Here is a 19640-nt window from a genome sequence, read left to right as displayed (position 1 = left end):
TTATAGTAATAAAAATGTGGTTTATTATAATATTAAAGAAAAATATTGTGATTTATTTATTTATTCTTCTAAATTTAGTTAAGTCACTCCGATTAAGCTCCAAAAGCCGCCAGTATTTATAAGAAAAGAGAAAGAGCTCTCTCTCCTTTAATTCTTTCTGGTTTCATCAAGATTTTGATTTTCCAATGACTTCATTAGATACGTCAGTGAAAGAATCGTCTGCTCCGCGGCGACGCTTGTCCTGCTCTACTTGTTTTGACGCCCTCTGGTTCTGCTATTGTCTGTTTTAGCTTTCCCTTTTTCTCTTTCTTGTTAATTTCATATAATTACTAAAAATGGGTTTTAATTAATTAGTTAATTAGTGTTGTTTAACTATGGGTGTGCAGCTCCGGTGCATCAGATGCAGCAGTATTATCGGCTTGGAGTTCTTGATAACTGTACTGCTAAATGGAGCGCTCTTGTTGACTGCTTAACGCTCAAGACCAAACCCTCCTCCCAAGTTGAGGTCTGTCTTCTAATTTTATTTGTATATAACACTACTTGTTCAATCTTTTGATTTAATGCTTTCATTGGAACTGTTAGATTGTTTGCTTGGTTGTAATTTTGTTGTTGAATTGAGAATTTTTTTAGCCTTATGTCAAGGTAATTGGGGACAATAGAACAAACTAGCATAAGCGCATTATAACCGTTTTACGGCATGATAAATAATGCTATCATGGGTGGCTGCTAATTCGGGTGACTATCCAAGTGAGAGACACTTTTATGCTTGTCCGTGTTATGAGTTAGGCATTGATGTCAAAATTGACATGTTTCTGGCATTCGCTTCAACAATGGTGTTTTCTTGCTATTTGTAGTCATAGGTCTGTGGTGATATGAGCTTATTTGTCCATCTGGAGTCTGAATGCATTGTTTAGTGTATGAAGTTTTGATAGTGGCCGGAAGTTTCATTCAAGGTGTGCTCTTACAACTCTTATAGCTTGATTGATCCTACATGTTGCATTTAGAGTCTATAGGTCTCCCCTTCCCAACCATTATATGGGTTACTTCAATTCATTTTCTTTCTGCAAGCATTAAGGAGGTGTCGCCCCCCCCCCCCCTTTCTGTCTTCTCCTTCTTTCTGACTCACTCGCCAGTGATTTGATCGTTATATCTGATTCATTCATTTGGTATGGGAGTTCTTCAAGGAGCAGCTTCTTAAAAAAATCCCGATCCAATCATAATGCACATCAATATGCTTGTGTTTCTAATGAAATGTTTGGATTCTTCTAGAGATTGGTGATATTTTGACTGTCAAAATGAAGAGAAAATCTCATTTGCTTGAGGCTCGCTTATTCTTGGAACTTTTCCTTTTTAAGACTTGATTGGTAGTTTCAACTTTCAATCACTTGTCTTCCATTGGTGTTGATCCTAACCATTAGTGTTGATCGTAACCATTGTTATTGATACTATCTTTGAAGATTTAAAATGCACAATCTTTTTGTTTATTGCTGGTGAAAATTTCTGTTGGACTACAATTGATGTTGTTCTTTTTATACTGACAGGTTTTCGCAGCCAAAAAAAAAAATTAGTACTGTTTATATATAAAAACATTATTTTGTTGTTGGGCAGTTTCTGCTTGATATTGATTCTTGACTACGCTTCATTATTGTGTTGTTTGGTTCATTGATAAGCAAGATCTATTTAATGCATGAAAAGTGGGAGAAGGTTGTTATTATTATGCGTGTTTGTGGTCTCTTTTTCCAGCACGTCCTCATTTTAGAATGGTAAAATGGGAACACGCAAATCCTGATTGAACATACACAATGACATTGTAACTGCCATTACATAAATCTCTCTTCAGAAGAGCTCATTTCTTTCAATTCTTTTACTACTAACAGCATTATCTTTGTTCCCTCAAATTATGACTTTAAATTACATTTTTGGCTAGTTCCTTTCCTACTGTCCTCTGAAAGTAATGAATTGCAGGAAATTCTGGAAACTCGCGAGAAGGCAAAACCCCACATTTGGACTTTTCGGACACCGGAGGAAGCCAATTCTCACTGGAAAAATCTATTTGGACATTTGGATGAAATGGAATGATGAATTTACAACTTCTACAACTTCATTAATCTGACTCTGTTCTTCAGATTTTATTCTATTGGATCCGGAAAATCGGAATCTTACAATTGATTGATGCCTACAGGGAGTGCACTAGTTCTAGTTGTTGAAAGAGTGATTCGTGATCCATTGCATAACCAAGTCAAATGTAATAATAATTTTTTTATAAAAAAATTGTTCTGTTTATCATGATTATTTTTGAAGTCTGATCTGTGTATATGCTAAAAGCTCACTAGCTTTGCCACAAAGATGGTCACACATCTTAACTATGCTCCAAATTCCATATCAAATTCTAAACACAGGCATATATTTTTAGATTTTATGCCAATTAGTTTGTCATATCCAGTTACTAGTATATAATGCATGTATTAGAAAAGATTGAACTATATTGAATAGGATTTTGCTATGTTACATTGAATGTACCATACAAAATCAACAAGAACCACACAATTATGTGGGTCCCACAATTTGTGTGGTTCTTGTTGGTTGTGTATGGTACATTCAATGTAACATAGGGGCTCCCGATTGAATATGGATTAATGAAATCCCCGTCTCTTTGAAGATCCTAAACGGGAATTAAGTGGGAACGGGATAGGGATTCATCCAATTGTTAACTGGTATACTCATTTCTGACACACCTTTTATTTTTCGTTCATATATTTTTATTAAAATAAATTTTAAATTTCTTGAATTAAAACTCTAGATGATTAAAACGATGATTTAAAGAAGTTGTTGGCTAGCATATTTGTTTGCGGATTAAAACAAATGCTTTCGTTGCCGGTACTTCAATTATCTAAATATTATTGCTACAACTTACAAGGGCCTTACCAGTTTGATTTTAAAGTTCATTATTCTGCTTTCAGGATGGCTTTTGATCTCTTTGTTGAAAACGATACAACATTTTGTAAAGTGAATATGACTGTTTTTTTTTTTTTTTTTTTTTTTAAATATAAGAAATATAAAGCGGGGAAGCGGGGATGGAGCGGGTGGAAAGCCCGTTTTTCCCGCCCCGGCTCGAAGAATTGTCGCAAAGGGCAGACCTATGTAGTGGCTAACGAGACTCTAGTCTGTAGGTCGAAAAGAATATTTCAAGAGAGACAAAGGTCTTTATTAAATTTAACCTTTTTTTCAAAAAATTATATTTTTGCCACATTATTATATAATTTTGCAATCTAGCCTCTTTAGGTTTGTAATTTTTCATTCTGGTCCATATTGAATCAAATCATATTATCATAATTTTAAAATTGGGTATGATAAGTGATACCCAATGAGCAGATCCCCCGTGGTTCCTTTTTCCTGGGACTATTTTTCATTGTTAGATATTGCCATTTTAAAGCTTATCTTTATTTCTTTTTTTTTATGTAATGGTGAGATGCTTATTGTTAAACGATTTTTTCATAATTAGCCAGTGATAAAATGATATTAATTATGAAAAATTAAGTCTAATTTTTTTAATTATTTTGGGTTCCTAAAGTGTACAATTTATTCATTTTTACCCGTATTGAATCAAATTTTGATTACGTACTGCAGCATTTCTTATCATAAAAAAATAAGTATCATCCCCGTCATGCACGGGTCAAATTAGGATTAGGATTCTCTCATGATATAATCTCTTTTAGAGCAAAAATATATGTGGGTGATTAGTATTTAATAAATAAATTAAATGAATAAATTAAATCCTACCCATGTGTTATTACTTAAAGACACATGACACAATATTTTTAAAAGTTCATGAGAGTTCAGATCAAAAGAGAATCTTTATCCGTCAAACTATTGTGGGTTCCTATCCTTGCGAGAATCTTTTTCATTCTTAGGAACTACCATTGTAAACTTTTTTTTAATGTTGTAATATACTCTTTAGTTGATTACAGTTAATAAAGTTCTTGTAATTAACTGGTGACAGACGATATTACTCATGAAAATTCATATTGCATACATGTTGCATTAATTATTTACAACAAAGATTATTTTTATTTTTACTAAAATTGTCACATTTTTACTTTTACTAAAATTGTCACCGAGTTTTGTTAAATCTTGTACAAAATCAAAGTCAATAATAACCATCAAGAGCATGGGCGTTAATTATATAAATTCAATATTAAGGTCTACAAATAACAATTTTAAAACTCTTAAAATTTTCCACAAAAATAGTCTTATGGTTACTTGGGTAGTAAAGAAAATTAATTTATTACCAAATAAAATCAAGATTATTTTATAGTCTGACACAATAAAATATTTATACTCAGTTATAATTATTAAGTCAGTAGTAATAGATGGCAATATGTATGAAAAGAACGATAAAAGAGAATCTCTCCAGTCTCCATTGCATGAGCAGCAACCAAATGATCTTTTCTCGTGGAAGAGGAAATTTTATATTCAGGTCTACAAACAACTCCTGTTTTGCATTCTTTCTCTTCAACTCTCGTGGAAGAGAGAATCAACACACTCAGAAGTTAAAAGGCAATTTTACCCAATAGTTGTTTGATAAATTACGAGCAATGCCAGGATCCTAACTTTAGAACCCAACTGATTTAGTATTTATCTATTTGATGATAGAATAATAATTTTACAAGCTAAAAGATCATCATTTAAATGGACAAGTGATATATAGTTGTTGGTTGATCTTATGATTAATTTATCAGCTTATTTTTGCAATCCTCAAGCCAAATGTAATCTCTGATTTCTTTAAAAGAAAGCATTCACCAGAAACTGCACCCTTAGAGTAAAGCCAATACGGAAGTAGAGCCTGTCATTTTTGCAATAGAGAAAACTCGAATCCCTGGTGCTGATCAAATAAAAGACATCTTCTGATGGACTGATGCCGCTGAAAATGAAGATATTAGTCCTGCTGCGTCTCCATAATCTGTTTATGATATGACTTGTAGGTTTGGCAAATCCATATAAAACCAAAGCTTATTGTCCGAATTGACTCGGGCATCCTTGTTACTAAGCTCTCTCTCCAAAACTCTCTCACTCTCATATTGTGAGATAAAGTACTGTCTACTTTTTTTTTTTCTTTTTCTTTTTTTAAGGAGAGGTACATGCAAACTGACTTAGGAATTAGATGGTCAAATAAACTCATTAAAGCTTGCTCGAATTATGATCAATTACATCTATTAAATTAGACCATTTTTCACATTCAGTTCAGTATACATATCAACTTTCTATTCACCATGATAAACCACTCCTTATAGATTTTTTTTTAAGTTACAATTAATATAGCATAATAAAATTCGTATTTCATTATAATGGATGTGAACGATTTTTAATTGTGAAGAACTTTTGATTTGTATATGTATTAGCATATTAGTATCTCATGATCAATACATAAATCACATACTTTAAAATTAAGTCATAAGAATGTAATAAAACATTTTTACTAAATTCAAAAAATGTTATAACATAAGTTTTTCTTAATTTTTTTAAAACTATCCTAGATCGAAAAAAAAGAAGGGAGTATTTACTTGGACTCTGACTTGTTATATATAGAAAATAAGGATTAAATGGGGTCGAATCCCTCACTCTTCTCACACTAAGGAAAGGTCCTCTCAATACTCTAACGCGCGCCCATACCGGATATAGACCGCACGAACAGAGCCTTTGTGGGCCCCTTTTCTAGCGAGAATCTTTTTCATTTCTATATTTTACCATTTTAAGTTTTATCTTTATTATTTTTATGCAACACTGAGTTGCTCACAGTTAAATGACCTTCTGTAATTAACCGGTGACAGATAAGATTAATTATGAAATATCAAATTGTACAATTGTCACAATAATGATTTACAATAAAGATTATTATTATTTTTCATATTTCCCACTTAATTTGTATTATTATTGTTTTTCATATTTCCCATTTAATTATTATTATTTTTTAATATTTCCAATGTAACTTTGTTAAATCTTTTATAAAAAAAAAATCTATGTGAAGAGCATGAACATTCATTATAAGAATTTCATATTTAGTTCAACAATTATATATTTTGACACTCTCAAAATTTTCCATTAAAAAGTTTATCACTCTATTAATAAAAATTTAATACCAAATAAAATCAAGATTACTTAAATTCTAAAAAAATAAGAACAATGATATATGTATCGAAAATAGTATAAAATCTAGCACAAAAGACCAAAAAAAGAAAATCATCTTTTAGTGAATTTTTTTTATCCTGAAATTAATTTTAATTTTATTTCTAGTAATATTGGTGTGCTATCTTTTGTGCGGCTTTTTGTGCACATATCATTATTGTTTTGCAAAAATAAAAAATTATATATATTATTCAAATTAGTGATAGATATGGCAATATGTATGAAAAGAACAAAAAAAGAGAGTTGCATGAGCACCAACCAAGTTGTCCTTTCTGTCACCTTTTGCATATAACAGTCCTCGGAGTTCAATACTTCTTCTTTGCAACTTTATCAAGAAACAAACAACTCCTCTCTTGCTCTATTCTCTTCATCGCGTCACATGGAAGAGAAAATCAACACAGCTTCTCAAAAGTCTCCGGTAAGCCGAGAGGTTTCTGATGAGGTGACGGTTTCAGAGAATGTCGGAGGATCATCTGCTACTGATAGTGAACCTATAATGACGAAAAGAAAGAGAGGCAGACCCAAAAAACAAGAAACTAATGATCATGGAGGCCATAATTCTTCAATGAAACGTCCTAGAGGACGACCAAAAGGTTCCGGGAAACTCCAGTCTTTGGCTACCATTGGTAAGCTTTAGCTTTGTATATATGGTGTAGTTAGCATAATATTCGCTTGTTTGCATATATATTTCTTATTGGAGTAAAATTTGATGATTGTAATGTGTTAGTGTTGTAATATTTTGGTGTTGTTTTGCTAGTTTATATTAGATGAATGCCATTTTTTATTTATTATTAGAAAAACAAAAACTACCGCAGCTGACTACCTCTTATTGTAATTAGTCATTGGTTTTTGTTGTCTCTACGAGTCAAATTTGGTACCATTAGAATTTTTGTCATTGGGTCTACATCACCATACAAAGATCACAGATGAAGGGGAGCTCGTTTCCCTTTTGTCATAAAATTGGTTGGGGATTGTCTGCTTTCGTAACTTGTCACTGTTAAACACCAATCCGCCATCAACTTTTGAAATATCTGAGCGGTTGTGTAGTTCAAACCGTCGCTATTTAATCCAATGAGTTTTGAAGGCGGCCGGTTTTGGTCTATTTCCTCTAAATAAGATCTCATTTGTAGGTGAAATTTGTATGGTTGCATATATACCCCAACAAAGATTCTAACGATACCAAATTCAAACACAAGTTATCGACAGCCGGAAAAGATGGTAAATTGAGTGCTGAGGTGGTGGGGCTCAACCTCGATAGAATCTGCCAAATGACAGAGGAGATAAGTCCTATAATTTTTTCCGATGTAGTGGGTCCCACTATAAAAATTGAAACCCACTTACGCATATACCGTAAAAGTTTTTCGTTGGAATAATACTTTTATTATTTATTAAATAAAAATTTTATTTTAATAAATTTTATTCCAACTTCCCTGACATGTATTTAACACGTCATTTAATGAACATTATTGTAAGATCAAACCATTACTAATGATTAATGAATATATAGTTAAGTTACTAGAACCTAGCATTTGACAATTACATAATTTTAAGTGACACATTAGTAATAATACAAATTATTATTATTTTCAATTATGTAATAAATAGTAGTTTTATTGAATTTGATAATGTTATCTAGTATGTATGTATCTGTGTGTGTGTGTGTGTCTGTGTGTGTGTATATATTTTTGAGTAGATGCCACGGCATATTGTCAAAATTCGAAACAACATAGATCATAAGATTCAGTTACATTATATTCACTACGTACTCACTAATTATACTGTAATAATTTGACTTGTATATATTATTCATACATGCATGGGTTTCTACTTTTGATCTAATCTGCTATATTCTTCGACCTTGTTTGATTATTTATTAATTTCTTTTGCTTTGTGCTGGTACTTAATGCTAAAAATTAACTAAAATGTAATATTTGTATTTCTTTGTTTTCTGATATGCAAGATTGCAAGTCTAAAACATTGATCATTTTGTGCAGGTGGAATCTTTGCGGCAACAGCTGGAGGAGACTTTTGCCCTTATGCTTTGTTCATAAACCCAGGGGAGGTATTAATTGCTTGTAATATTGAGATAGAGTTTTCCTTGGTCTATTTCATCGATTTGTACTCATTTTGCATGATTTTGTTCTAATTTCAGGATTTGGTTCGTACGATAATGTCATTTGCCACAATTCCTCGGAGAGCTGTCTGCATTCTTGCTGCTACTGGCACAGTTTCTAAAGCTCTCATGCGCCTATTTGGTTCTTCCACTGCTAAATGGGTTGATGAGGTACCATTTTTTACCCATCAATTCTACTTCTGCTATGCCATTGATTAGTTAAGTTATTCATAATTATGCAAGAAGACATGAAAAAGCTTAGAATTTGACAAATTTATTGATTATACTGCCTTTTTTGGTATTAAGAGTTATAGCTGTTATGAAAAAAAAAGTTGTAATTATGAAATAAAAATAAATAATATGTAGTAAATATAATTTTTAAATAATAATTTTGATAAAATTAATAAAATAATAATAATAAATTCTCATCACACAAGTATAAATTAAATCAACTTATCTTTCAAATTATAGTAGATAATGTTTACCACACACTTTAATGTTGTACCTTTTAAAATATAGTTGCCCAACCTCAATCCCAGACAAGACATATATCTCTATGTAAATTTTATACTTTGACCCTTCATTTTTGTTGTTTCATCATTATCGTCCCCATTGTCACACTAAAATCCTGATTCTGCCACTGTTTACTAGCGACCCTACAAGTTTGTTTAGAGGCATTAACTGAAATTCTAACTTAAAAGAGGATATCTTTCTCCACCACCAGGCGACACATAATAATTATAAGTCCATACCCATTTTCTAAATAAATGTAGCTTAAGATGTATCAAGCCCAATAAATTTATTAATTTGATCATATTCTAAAAATGTTGTAAATTGACCAGTCAATCAAAATTGATTCCATTGTTAAGCATGCATTTAGTTCCTTGGCTTGTCTTTCTTTGAAACAGGGAGGCTATCAAATTGTAACTCTATCTGGATTATATAGATATGATAAAGTGGACAAAAAACTAAAAGTGATAGGCCAGTCAAGCATTATGTTGGCTTCAGCTGATGGGAAAGTTTTTGGTGGTTCTGTTGCGGGTTCTATAATTGCAGAGTCCCGTATCCAGGTATGGCCTTTCTTCTCTTTTTGTTCCTGTAACTCTTAGAACTATTAAAATACTAAACCCTTTATGCTTGTGTTCTTTTACAAATAATATTCCTTGACTTTAGGCTTCGCTGTAGCTTAAAGTTATGGTCACTTTTATTTCACGACAGTAGTGGCTTTTAAACTATAGCACCTTAATATCAAATATCAAATGGAGCCTTAATATAGGTAAAAAATGCCAATATAGACTTCAAGAGAAGTATATAAGATGATAGGTGTTATGTTTGTGAATGGAAGATATCCTGTTTGAGTGTTTTGCATGAAATAAAGCTCCTGTTCGTGATTGGAAGCGTTTTGTTTAAATTTTTTAATGGTTTCTAATAATTTGTCAGCTTATTATTGCTACTTTCAAGCTAAATGTAATCTCGGATTTCCTTAAAAGAAAGCGCTCATCATCAGCAGCTGCGAGAGTTCCAGTGAAAAATAAGTCTAAAGTTGCAGCTGTTCACAATGAGAACTTCGCTGCTCCAGGAACTGTACCCTTCGAACAACAATCCCCTATAGCAGCAGTGCCTCTCAGTTTCGTTGCTGTAAATGAAAACCCTAGCACTCCTGCTTCTCCCCAAAGTTTTGACGAGAGTTATGCCTTGCAGGTTTGGCAACCCAGTTATGATCAAAACACATCTTCTGGTACTGCTGCTGATCAAAGTGAAAATTAGAGTCCTGCTTCTCCATGAAGTGTTTAATTGTGGATCTTTGAGACTTTGACAGTGGATTTTACCCTTTGCTGTTGCTGCTAATAAAAATGATGTTCATCTTGTTTTTGAGACATTTGCTTGATGTAAAAGCATATTATGTTTTTTGTTATTTCATTTTAAAAAATTCAGACTGCAATAAGCTGATGCATTGTTTTAATTGAGACGATATCGAATTGCTGCTGCCCTTTGTTACTTGATGGGTTTGCTGTTGCTGTATATTGAGGAATCTCACTATCTCAGAACTGTTATTTAGGTACACATGTATATATGTAGAATGATTGGCTCATAATGTATTAATGTGAGCCAATGGCCAGCTCGGCCTGATCAATGATCATACATTAGCAAACAACTGATAATTTTTGGCATCGAGGCCCATTTGTCTCGCTGCTGCAATAGCTGCTATGACTCCGATTGCTGAGAAAACAACTGCAATGCTGAGATTCAACCAAAATATGGGGCTCGATTTCGATGGTTTGAATGTCAAGTTGAAGAAAACCACAGGCAAGATGAAGTCCAGTGGAATGAAACCAAAAGCTCCAAGGACTGAATTTATGCCTCCAAAGAATGGAAGCATTGCTGCTACAAATGTGGCAATGATTACGGATAGTGACCGAGAAATGATCCTGGGGATCACATTTCGGAGAGAAAATTCTTTACTCAGTGGATCCGCAAAGGTTTTTTCAAGAACTTCATTTGTTGGCTGCAAGTAAACCTGTAAGAAACAAACAGGCAGATTTTGATCATTTTCCCTTCAAAGATGTTTACACAAATGTTCATTGACTAATTCTTACCGCAGCAATAGCTGATTGTTGTAAAATGACCAAGAAATTGGTCATGAAAAGGAACCATTTTGGTACCAAAGGCTTTCCATCATCCAAAAAGTTGCCAAGAATGAGGCCTTCAGATTGGTTGCCAAATGCCCAATACCCGGAAATTGCAACACTGAAGAAAGTTACACCAAGTACTGCGTAGCAAAAACATAGTCCCTTGAACATCTTCCCCTTTACTGGTGGTGCAATTGTTGCCTGCAACAAGGATAATTTTACGCATAAACTACGCTGCCCCAGCAAATGTTGGAAAGCTTACTGGTTCATACCTGAATTTCAGGAATGATACCATTTCCAAATGTTGTGGCAATGATACCAATGGCATTGAACATCCCGAAAACACGACTTTCGTTGTCGCCAAGAATAGAATAATCTTTGTTTGGCCCCTTTGAAGAATTTCCTGAGAAAAAAAATATATCGGTTGTAAGTTCACAATTTAAATTTGAATTATCTACATGATGCAAAGTGTTTGTAATTTAGCATGGTTCTTACCAACATAAATGGAGCCGGCAGTGGCACAGGCACTGTATGTGAGGCAAAGAGCCAAAGCTATCATGTTGATGTGCCTCAGTGAGTGAAATGATGGGATTTGAGCTAAGATCAAAATTAGACATCCGAATATGATCACAAATTCATACAACTTCATGGTACCGTCTGGGTGTGAGAGTAAGTAAATAGCCTGCCAAAAAACAAAGATTTTAATTAAAATCTCGATTTAAATAAACCTGAAACATTATACCTATAACTTGTTTGCCGAAAAATGGTTTGTAGTAAGTTATTTTGTTTTCTGTAACATAACAAAATTCTATGTGAAATTTGTATAATTTTACTGAACCTTCATGCATTGTCCTCCCAGAAGAACGCCTCCAACAACAGCACCATAGCAAACCATGAACTGGATTGGACCCACATAATATCGGCCCCAATTTGGCCCTGCAAATCCATTTTTATCAAATTAATCGGCATTTTGGATTCTTTAAGTACTACCACAAAGGTTCATACATACATAATCAGCGGCGGAATCAAAATTTTGATTCAACAGGTCAAAATGAAGAAATTAAAGGACGCCAAAATAATAATAATAATAATAATAAAAAGAGTAGGTAAACTATGCCACTACGTTGACTGAAATGTAAATTTTTCAAAGAATTGCGCTAAATTTCAATTAAAAGTTAGGACCTTGATTTTATTTCTTTTTTTTTTTTCTCAAAATCTAAGGGTCTGGCCCCAGACCCCTCAGACAACAACATTGATCCACTTGGCCGCCACCATGATAAATAATTAAATATTATCCAAAATATTGACTGGTCTACTCCTGCCTTTTATTTTCAAATCGGCAATCAATTAATGTCCCATTATCCCTAAAATTGGTACGAGTTTAGCAGTGGTTCATACAATTGCCAGCGCACACAATAACGTATGGTGTATGCAAACTATGCATAGCTAATCATTTAATTTCGTGACAATCACTTGAATTTGTTAGGACACTTGCCTACTTGCTACATTTACTGTGAAAATGACAAGGCTTACAAAATTTGAATTGTGCAATAAAGAATAGGACATCTAGTTAATTTGATTTCACTCGCTATTTAATCAACTTAATAAATATTGTCCCCACGGACAATTTTAAGTGTTTTGCTGGTGCACAACTTTGATATTCAATGCATGTTAAGACAGTTTGATCATACATATCACACATCTTATGAAGCATAATTGCACAAAGTGATGATTATGTAACATTTTGGAGATGAAGTTGAAACTACGAATCAATTAAACAGTACTATTCAGTAGGTAGTGATGTAGTTGATCAACCATAATGTTAGTTATGTTCTCCACTACATCATTACTCTTAAATGAATTGAAATTGGCAATTATAGTATAGAACTTACCCATGATGTCATGAGCCATGTCTCTAAAGCGAAGATGGCGATGACCCAACTGAGCATGGTGTTCGAGAACAAGAGAGATTGAATTGTAAGAATAGAAAGTTTCCAGAGCTGCAATGGCGAGACACAAAATTCCGGTTTCCCAACCGAGAAAAGTGAAAGCATACGGGAGACTAAGGAGAGGTGGACACACTATTGAATTTGTCAAGTGATACCCACAGTGTAGCCATGATCCTACATTAAGTTTTAGCAATATATTTATAGTTAACAAGTAAATATAAGATATATTGAGGGGGAAGTTAGTAATCACTCAAATAAGAAGGGGGATGTGAGAGATTTTTCTATATTCTATTCCAAGTGAAATGGTACCTCTCCTTACATGTAAATTATGAAATTTATGATCATTCAATAAATGGGTAATTTTTAAAAACCTCCCCTGAGGTTTGGGCTTGTTGCAAGTAGATGGCGAGAATTGATTTATTTGTAATAAACACCCTACCGTCAGTTAAGTTTAACATTGACCGTTAGTTGACCGTGCAAAGACAATATTACCCTTAACAATAGTTTATAAACGAAAATAACTATAAAAAAACCAAAATTATTAGCTATTTTACACTTTTTAAATTATTGATATTTTCTTAAAGTTCTTATAAAAAATTAAAATTAAAAAATTAAAAAATCCTCTTTAAATTATTGATATTTCCTTAAAATTCCTACAAGAAAGATAAAATTAAAAATTTAAAAATGAAATAGTCATAATCTTTACCTATGATATTGTAAATTTTTAGAATTGACAAGGATAAAATTGTCAAAAAATAGGGTTTGTGCTTTTTGCACCAATAATTTTAGTTTTTTTTTAGTTATTTTCGTTTACAAACTATTGTTAAGGGTAATATTGTCTTTGCATGGTCAACTAACGGTCAATGTTAAACTTAACTGACGGTAGGGGGTTTTTTACAAATAAATCAATTCTCGCCATCTACTTGCAACAAACCCAAACCTCAGGGGAGGTTTTTAAAAATTACCCTTCAATAAATAGATAATACCTCAGTGCTTGAAATATAATGAATATTGAGATGTTATTTAAAGCCATACATTATCTACTTTATTTTATATTGGTCAATGGAATCAAAAGATTACGCAACTGTGAATTCGTATTTTATTTTATTTTATGTTTCTTTTTTTTTTTTGTGAAAGCCATTCGGTATCCGGCAACAGTATTGGGTCCCGACTAATCTGAATTCGGGGTATAGTCACAGTTAAGGCTCTTTACCCCTCCCAAATGGCGTGTTTAGTGGGGGATTGAACCTGAGAGCTCTTCCCACAAACTCAGCATGCGCTGTCAACTGAACCACAACCATTTGATATATTTTATGTTTCTTTTGCCCTTTATGTTATCTTATGTTTTGAATTTCTACAGTTTAATCAGCAAAAGAATCAACTTAATTAGTGTATTCAACACAAGGAAATGTCAACGTTTACGCAAGAAAAACAATTAATAAAATTGCTTAAATGGTTAGATTAGTTGGGAGCCGGCTGCACACGCAGTATATATATATATATAGATTAGAGAGAGAGAGAGAGAGAGAGAGACAGAGTTGTGTTAGGTGTGATGTTTGCAAAAAAAAAAATTATATGCGGAATAAAGTTAAAAGATTAAAAAGTACCAACTCACGGGATCCCCTATCTTACATGCATGTAAGATACATGCCTCTCACATGAATAGTGTGTGGGTCCCACATATATACTATTCATGTGAGAGGCATGAATCTTACATGCATGTAAGATAGAGTTTGCCCCAACTCTAATATACTAAAAGAAAAAAAAAAAAAAGTGCATTGAAATTCATATTTTTCTTGTATTTTAAATCTGTTCGTTTTAATTTTATGGTATATATATAAAGTAATTATACAAATTCTTTTGGTATAATATATATTTGTTCATTTGAAATGCGGATTTGAACTAGGCAGGTTTCTGGTTAAAATATCTAATTTAAATTTATATTAAAATGCGCAGACGGCATTCACGGTGGAGAACGACTATATGACAAATTAAAGAGTTGAAATAAAGATTGAAATAATTGATGAGGGCGGATATTTTTGGTTGTGTATAATTGTACGTATTAATCATTCTCAAACTTTAACGAATTTTGCGCTACCTAGAAATTATGAAAAATTGGGTTTAAAAAACAGTGAACATCACTGTTGAAACATACGATACACGTGGATCAAAACAAAAGAAAGATTTCGACGGTCGTGATGATAATCATGTCAAAAGTTTTTAAGTTGTATATTATTGCTTAATAAGGAGTAAAAAGAGAAGATGATGAATATGCATAAACAGAACACAAACAGAAACACACACGAGATCATTTTGATAGTGTATAAATGAAGAAAAAATATCTATAGAATAAATTAAAGAGTATTAATTTTACATATGTAGGGTTCATATGCTAATGTTATTACCTTTGGATTTAAGAACAAAGAGGGCACCAGCATCAAGTTCTTTTTGAGCTTCATCTTGATGGCGAATCTTTGCAATATCTTTTCCTCCATCAACTGCTACTGAACTTGGACTCACTGTGCTCATCTCTCTACCTCTATTTTATTTCTTCTCTCTCCGTCTCTCTCTCTCTCTCTCTCTTTTTTTTTTTTTTTTTGAAAAGCTCTCTCTCTCTCTTTAAATAGAAACATCAAACAAGAAAAATAAAAGATGGATTTGAATTGCTATTTAATAACTAGTTGTCCAATTTAGTGCCCATTCTTTTGATGACGGTGATGTCCATTCTTTTGACTCTTTTCAGAGAAATCATTATTAGGGAAAGTAGACCATAATGCCCCTAACCATTTTTCATTGGTTTCTGGTCTTTTCATTAATTCTTACACATCGACGACATGCATCTTTAAGCTCAAATGATAGAACAAAATTGTCTCTTCCAACAGCTGTTACAAGCAGCTAAAGATTTTATGATCATACGTATTAATAATGGTATACAAGTAAAATTTAATTATTTTTATATTTAATTCAATAACTATTATTTACTATTGTTGAAAGGAAAAATGTAAACATTTGAGCGCTTATAAGACCATGAAAACATGTTGTCTCAGTAAAAAACTTAATAAATCAATTAAATACAGCTACATAAAAACATAAGAGCACGTGCATTATACCATAAAAGCACGTGAGCATGAGAGCATGAAACTATAAAAGCATGCTAGCTCAGTAGGAAACTGAAAAAGTCAATTAAGCATAACTACATAAAAGTATGAGAGAATATGAACATGAGACTATGAAAGCATGGTAGCTAAGCTTAAAAAGTCAACAAAGCACAATTACATAATAGCATGTGCATGAGATTATGAGAGCACGCGGGAATGAGAGCATGTGAGCTTGAAAACACAAGAGCATGGAGTCAAATAAGCAGGACTACTGGATAACATGATTACAAAAAAAAAACATAGCTAAGCATGATAGAACTTAATTAGTGAAAATAAATATAAATACAAGAGAGTGCAATTGTAAAAGAGCACAATTGTGGGAGATTGGTTTAATTAAAAAAAAAAGCCCAGATAGTAAATCCAATAGCTAGGGTCCAGTAATTGGACGTGTTATCTGAGCCTTGAAGAAGAATTTAGAAGCTCATAAAGCAAAAGCATGTTTAAGAAAAAATATTCAATAGTGAAAATCAATCTTTCCATACTTATGGATGGAGGCCCAGTGTCAAATCATATAAATTTTCTGCCTCTCATTTTTTATATCATTTCATTATTTAATTTTTTAGTTGACCAAAAATCAGTGTCAACAACTATCTTATAATATACTAAAAAAAAATTCAAATGATGAGAAGATTGTATTCACATTTTCAAATAATCACTAACAATTATACTATTTTAATGAAATTATCCCACAAAATTATAAGATGATACTGAGCAACAATATGATATTTTTATAATATCAAATCAACTTTTTTTCTAATATAAAAGTAAACATTTTCAATACTTTAAGATAGCGTTTACTTTTTAGATTGGAGTGAGAATCACGAGGAGTGAAAATACTAGGATTGAGAGTGCAGAGTGGGAGTGGGAGTAGGTTGTTTACTTACACTAGAATGGAAGCATGGAATGGAAATCAGAATCTAATTTATGTGTTTACTTTATCTTGGATTGGGAGTAAATAGTTTCAAATTATAATTTTATCCTTATTTAAAGAATTATAATTTTTAATTACAAATTTAATAAAAAATATATTTAATGAATAAATATTTATTTTATTATATTTGTAAATTTATAATAATTATTAATATTCTTAATTATGAACATCACAATTTTTTATTAATTTTAATATAAAATGAAACATTATTTTATTTTATTTAATATAATTATATTAAATTTATTATTATATAAAATAATAATATAATATTATTTAGTACAAAATTAATATTTTCTTAGAATAAACTATTTACTATTATTAATTATTAATATTAAATAAATATAATAATATTATATTTATTAATTCTCTATTAATATAATAATATTATTTTTAAATAATTTTAACTTAGAATCAATGCAAATTATTATTTAGTTAAATATAATAATATTATTCAAATAAATATAATATTATTTATTTTATTTTATTAATTATAAAACATTAAATTGAATTAAATTTAAAAAAAAAAGGTAGAAGAGGGAGAGGTGGGAGTGGATTCCCACTCCTACTCCCCAGTCCAAAAATGGGTGGGGCCCACGGAATGAGATTCTCAATCCCTCCCAAATTTTGTGAAGTAAACACTGGAGTGGGAAGAATCTGCACTCCTCATTCCCACTCCAAAAAATAAACACAGCATAAATGCAGCCAGAACTACTATTGGGATTGAATCAAGCTAAATAGTAAAAAAATTTCTTCTTAAAGCAAATTTAGCAAACGAATGGACATGAGCATTATAAGATCTAGGAGTGTATCAAACTTTAATTTTTGAAAGTCTTTTTTTCTTTTGACTTTGGATTTACGAAATAGGTAAAAACTTGTTTAGTCTTATATTATGAGATTAGTGCTCGTTTAGTCCTTATATTTTTAAAATACCTTAAAACATCCTGCCATTAAACTTTTGATACCCATGTCGTTACTTTTTGTTTCTTTTGGCTTGCATTTACAATATTATCCCTTCACAATAATGTTTCCTTTTTTATTGGACATTATAAAAGGAAAAAATTAAATTAATAATTTAACCCTAAAATAAAATATAAACAAAAATAATGTATATTAATTCTTGTGGAAGCCGCATATGTCCAAAAAATTAATATTATAAAAAATTACCATTTTTTGGACATTTAATAAAAAAATAATATATTAACTTATCAACAGAGTGTTCCACAAAAATTAATTATTTTTTGGGGTTAAATTGATAATTTAATTTTTCTTTTTATTAATGTAAAAAAAAAGAAACATAATTGTAAGAGGGTAATATTATAAAAGCATGCCAAAAATAACAAAAAATAATGGAAGGGGTGTCAATAATTTAACAGTAGAGATATTTTAAAGAAGTTTTAAATATAGGAATTAACTGGAAACTAATCTCAAAATACAAAGGCTAAACGAGCTTTTATCTTTTATGAAATTATCCAAAAAATTTATCTTCTATTGTCCTTTGTGTTGTTTACTAAATCAGCCACTTCTTGGCAATCTGTCTCAATGATCGAAGAAGATATTAGTGCCTCTTTTGCCACCTGTAATCCCCACTCTATGTCTTTTTCTTCTACATAACTGACATTTCTCCTTACTTGAGTCTTCCCGATACCAATTACCACCTTATCATTTGAATCTTTTATAGTAGCTTCCAAACCTATCATTTGATCTTCAATACTGATATCTACATCAACATTGATTTTGAATTTTTGGGAGGAGGGATCCACTTTTGTTGCTTCTCATTTCTGGCATTGACAATGTCACTTATAAAGTTACATTAAAAGATCTAGGATTAAAATATTTTACAAGAATAATGTCACTCTTTATGTACCTGCAGATACTATTACTAACACACAAGCATCCAGAAATCTTCTACAATAATATATGATATTCTATTCTGATTCACGTAGTTGTTGTTCGACATTTAAAAATAAGGAAATTGTCAATTTCTTTCTTACTAAAATCAATATATACAACTAATTTCCTAACTATTTTTATAGTATCCAATGTTAGTAAATTGTTGGGTGGTGCAGACACGCAGCTAAAGTAAAATTGGTAGAAACAATAAAGAACAAGCACAATAGAGGACACCAGAAATTACGTGGTTCGGCTTTTAGCCTACATCCACGGGCGAAGACAGAAGGAAATATTTTACTAGTGAAAAGGAGTTACAAGTATTGTAGTATTTTAGCTCACTTTCCAAAAACCCCAATACACCCAAACTCTCTCAATCACTGTAATAAGAGCTTATAAATGCAAGCTCTTGAATTCTCTCTCGACTCCCTAAATTGCTCTCTGAATAATGGAATGAATAAGCTCTTCATTTGCACTTGTATTTATAGCAAAATGATGGCCAAGAAAGTCAAAGCTGTGGGTATCAAAACTTCTTCAAAACCGTGTTCATCAAAGTTTGGTGGGTGAAAACCGTGTTCAATTTTCAAAGCCATGTGCCACCATTATTTGTTTATGCAAAGCTTCTAGATGCAGTCGATTGACATCCAATAACTCCTCTAACATAAAAAATCTCTAACATAAAAGAAAAGAATGGTAAATGATTCATTTGCTTGATATTTGATCACAGAAATATAAAATATAAATTTATTATAAAAAATAATTTTTTTTTAGTATTTAAATTTTTTATTT

The 19640-nt window shown here is 31.6% G+C and overlaps 3 protein-coding genes across 5 annotated transcripts; 2 read left to right on the top strand and 1 right to left on the bottom strand.

Moving 5' to 3' along the window:
* Positions 1-19: 19 nt before the first annotated feature.
* Positions 20-2292, top strand: LOC102615160 (uncharacterized). The gene is made up of 3 exons (XM_006484904.4): positions 20-279; positions 387-505; positions 1966-2292. Exons 1-3 carry the CDS (start codon positions 186-188, stop codon positions 2077-2079), a joined length of 327 nt encoding a protein of 108 aa, XP_006484967.1. The 5' UTR covers positions 20-185; the 3' UTR covers positions 2080-2292.
* A 4270-nt stretch (positions 2293-6562) lies between these two features.
* On the top strand, positions 6563-10063 carry LOC107177784 (AT-hook motif nuclear-localized protein 11-like). The gene is made up of 5 exons (XM_015532221.1): positions 6563-6809; positions 8178-8245; positions 8336-8467; positions 9205-9366; positions 9737-10063. The coding sequence occupies exons 1-5, from the start codon at positions 6563-6565 to the stop codon at positions 10061-10063; spliced, it is 936 nt and encodes a 311-aa protein (XP_015387707.1).
* Positions 10064-10266: 203 nt separating this feature from the next.
* Positions 10267-15508, bottom strand: LOC102620655 (GABA transporter 1). 3 transcript variants are annotated; one of them, XM_052433031.1, is made up of 7 exons: positions 15281-15506; positions 12819-13049; positions 11765-11862; positions 11422-11608; positions 11199-11329; positions 10894-11127; positions 10267-10814 (listed from the first exon to the last, which is right to left on the bottom strand). In XM_052433031.1, the coding sequence occupies exons 1-7, from the start codon at positions 15402-15404 to the stop codon at positions 10434-10436; spliced, it is 1386 nt and encodes a 461-aa protein (XP_052288991.1). In that variant the 5' UTR covers positions 15405-15506; the 3' UTR covers positions 10267-10433. The 3 variants fall into 3 exon arrangements, with proteins under 3 accessions (XP_052288991.1, XP_052288992.1, XP_052288993.1); XM_052433032.1 differs by having other exon boundaries at positions 12819-12867; positions 15281-15505; XM_052433033.1 differs by lacking the exon at positions 12819-13049 and having other exon boundaries at positions 15281-15508.
* Between the last annotated feature and the right edge of the window lie 4132 nt (positions 15509-19640).

Source organism: Citrus sinensis, chromosome 8 (genome assembly GCF_022201045.2).
Source record: "Citrus sinensis cultivar Valencia sweet orange chromosome 8, DVS_A1.0, whole genome shotgun sequence".
NCBI lineage: Eukaryota > Viridiplantae > Streptophyta > Magnoliopsida > Sapindales > Rutaceae > Citrus > Citrus sinensis.
Note: the sequence above shows the minus strand (reverse complement) of the source record. Positions and strands in the feature narration are given on the sequence as shown.

What these genes read in the sequence shown, in the direction of transcription:
- LOC102615160 (XM_006484904.4), top strand. Translation starts at nt 186, where the DNA reads ATGACTTCATTAGATACGTCAGTGAAAGAATCGTCTGCTCCGCGGCGA. An exon ending in CGCCCTCTGGTTCTGCTATT is followed by an intron (nt 280 to 386) that starts GTCTGTTTTAGC and finishes ATGGGTGTGCAG; the next exon opens with CTCCGGTGCATCAGATGCAG. An exon ending in AACCCTCCTCCCAAGTTGAG is followed by an intron (nt 506 to 1,965) that starts GTCTGTCTTCTA and finishes AATGAATTGCAG; the next exon opens with GAAATTCTGGAAACTCGCGA.
- LOC107177784 (XM_015532221.1), top strand. Translation starts at nt 6,563, where the DNA reads ATGGAAGAGAAAATCAACACAGCTTCTCAAAAGTCTCCGGTAAGCCGA. An exon ending in CCAGTCTTTGGCTACCATTG is followed by an intron (nt 6,810 to 8,177) that starts GTAAGCTTTAGC and finishes CATTTTGTGCAG; the next exon opens with GTGGAATCTTTGCGGCAACA. An exon ending in TGTTCATAAACCCAGGGGAG is followed by an intron (nt 8,246 to 8,335) that starts GTATTAATTGCT and finishes TTCTAATTTCAG; the next exon opens with GATTTGGTTCGTACGATAAT.
- LOC102620655 (XM_052433031.1), bottom strand. Translation starts at nt 15,404, where the DNA reads ATGAGCACAGTGAGTCCAAGTTCAGTAGCAGTTGATGGAGGAAAAGAT. An exon ending in CATGGCTCATGACATCATGG is followed by an intron (nt 11,863 to 12,818) that starts GTAAGTTCTATA and finishes ATGGATTTGCAG; the next exon opens with GGCCAAATTGGGGCCGATAT. An exon ending in TGCCGGCTCCATTTATGTTG is followed by an intron (nt 11,330 to 11,421) that starts GTAAGAACCATG and finishes TTTTTTTCTCAG; the next exon opens with GAAATTCTTCAAAGGGGCCA.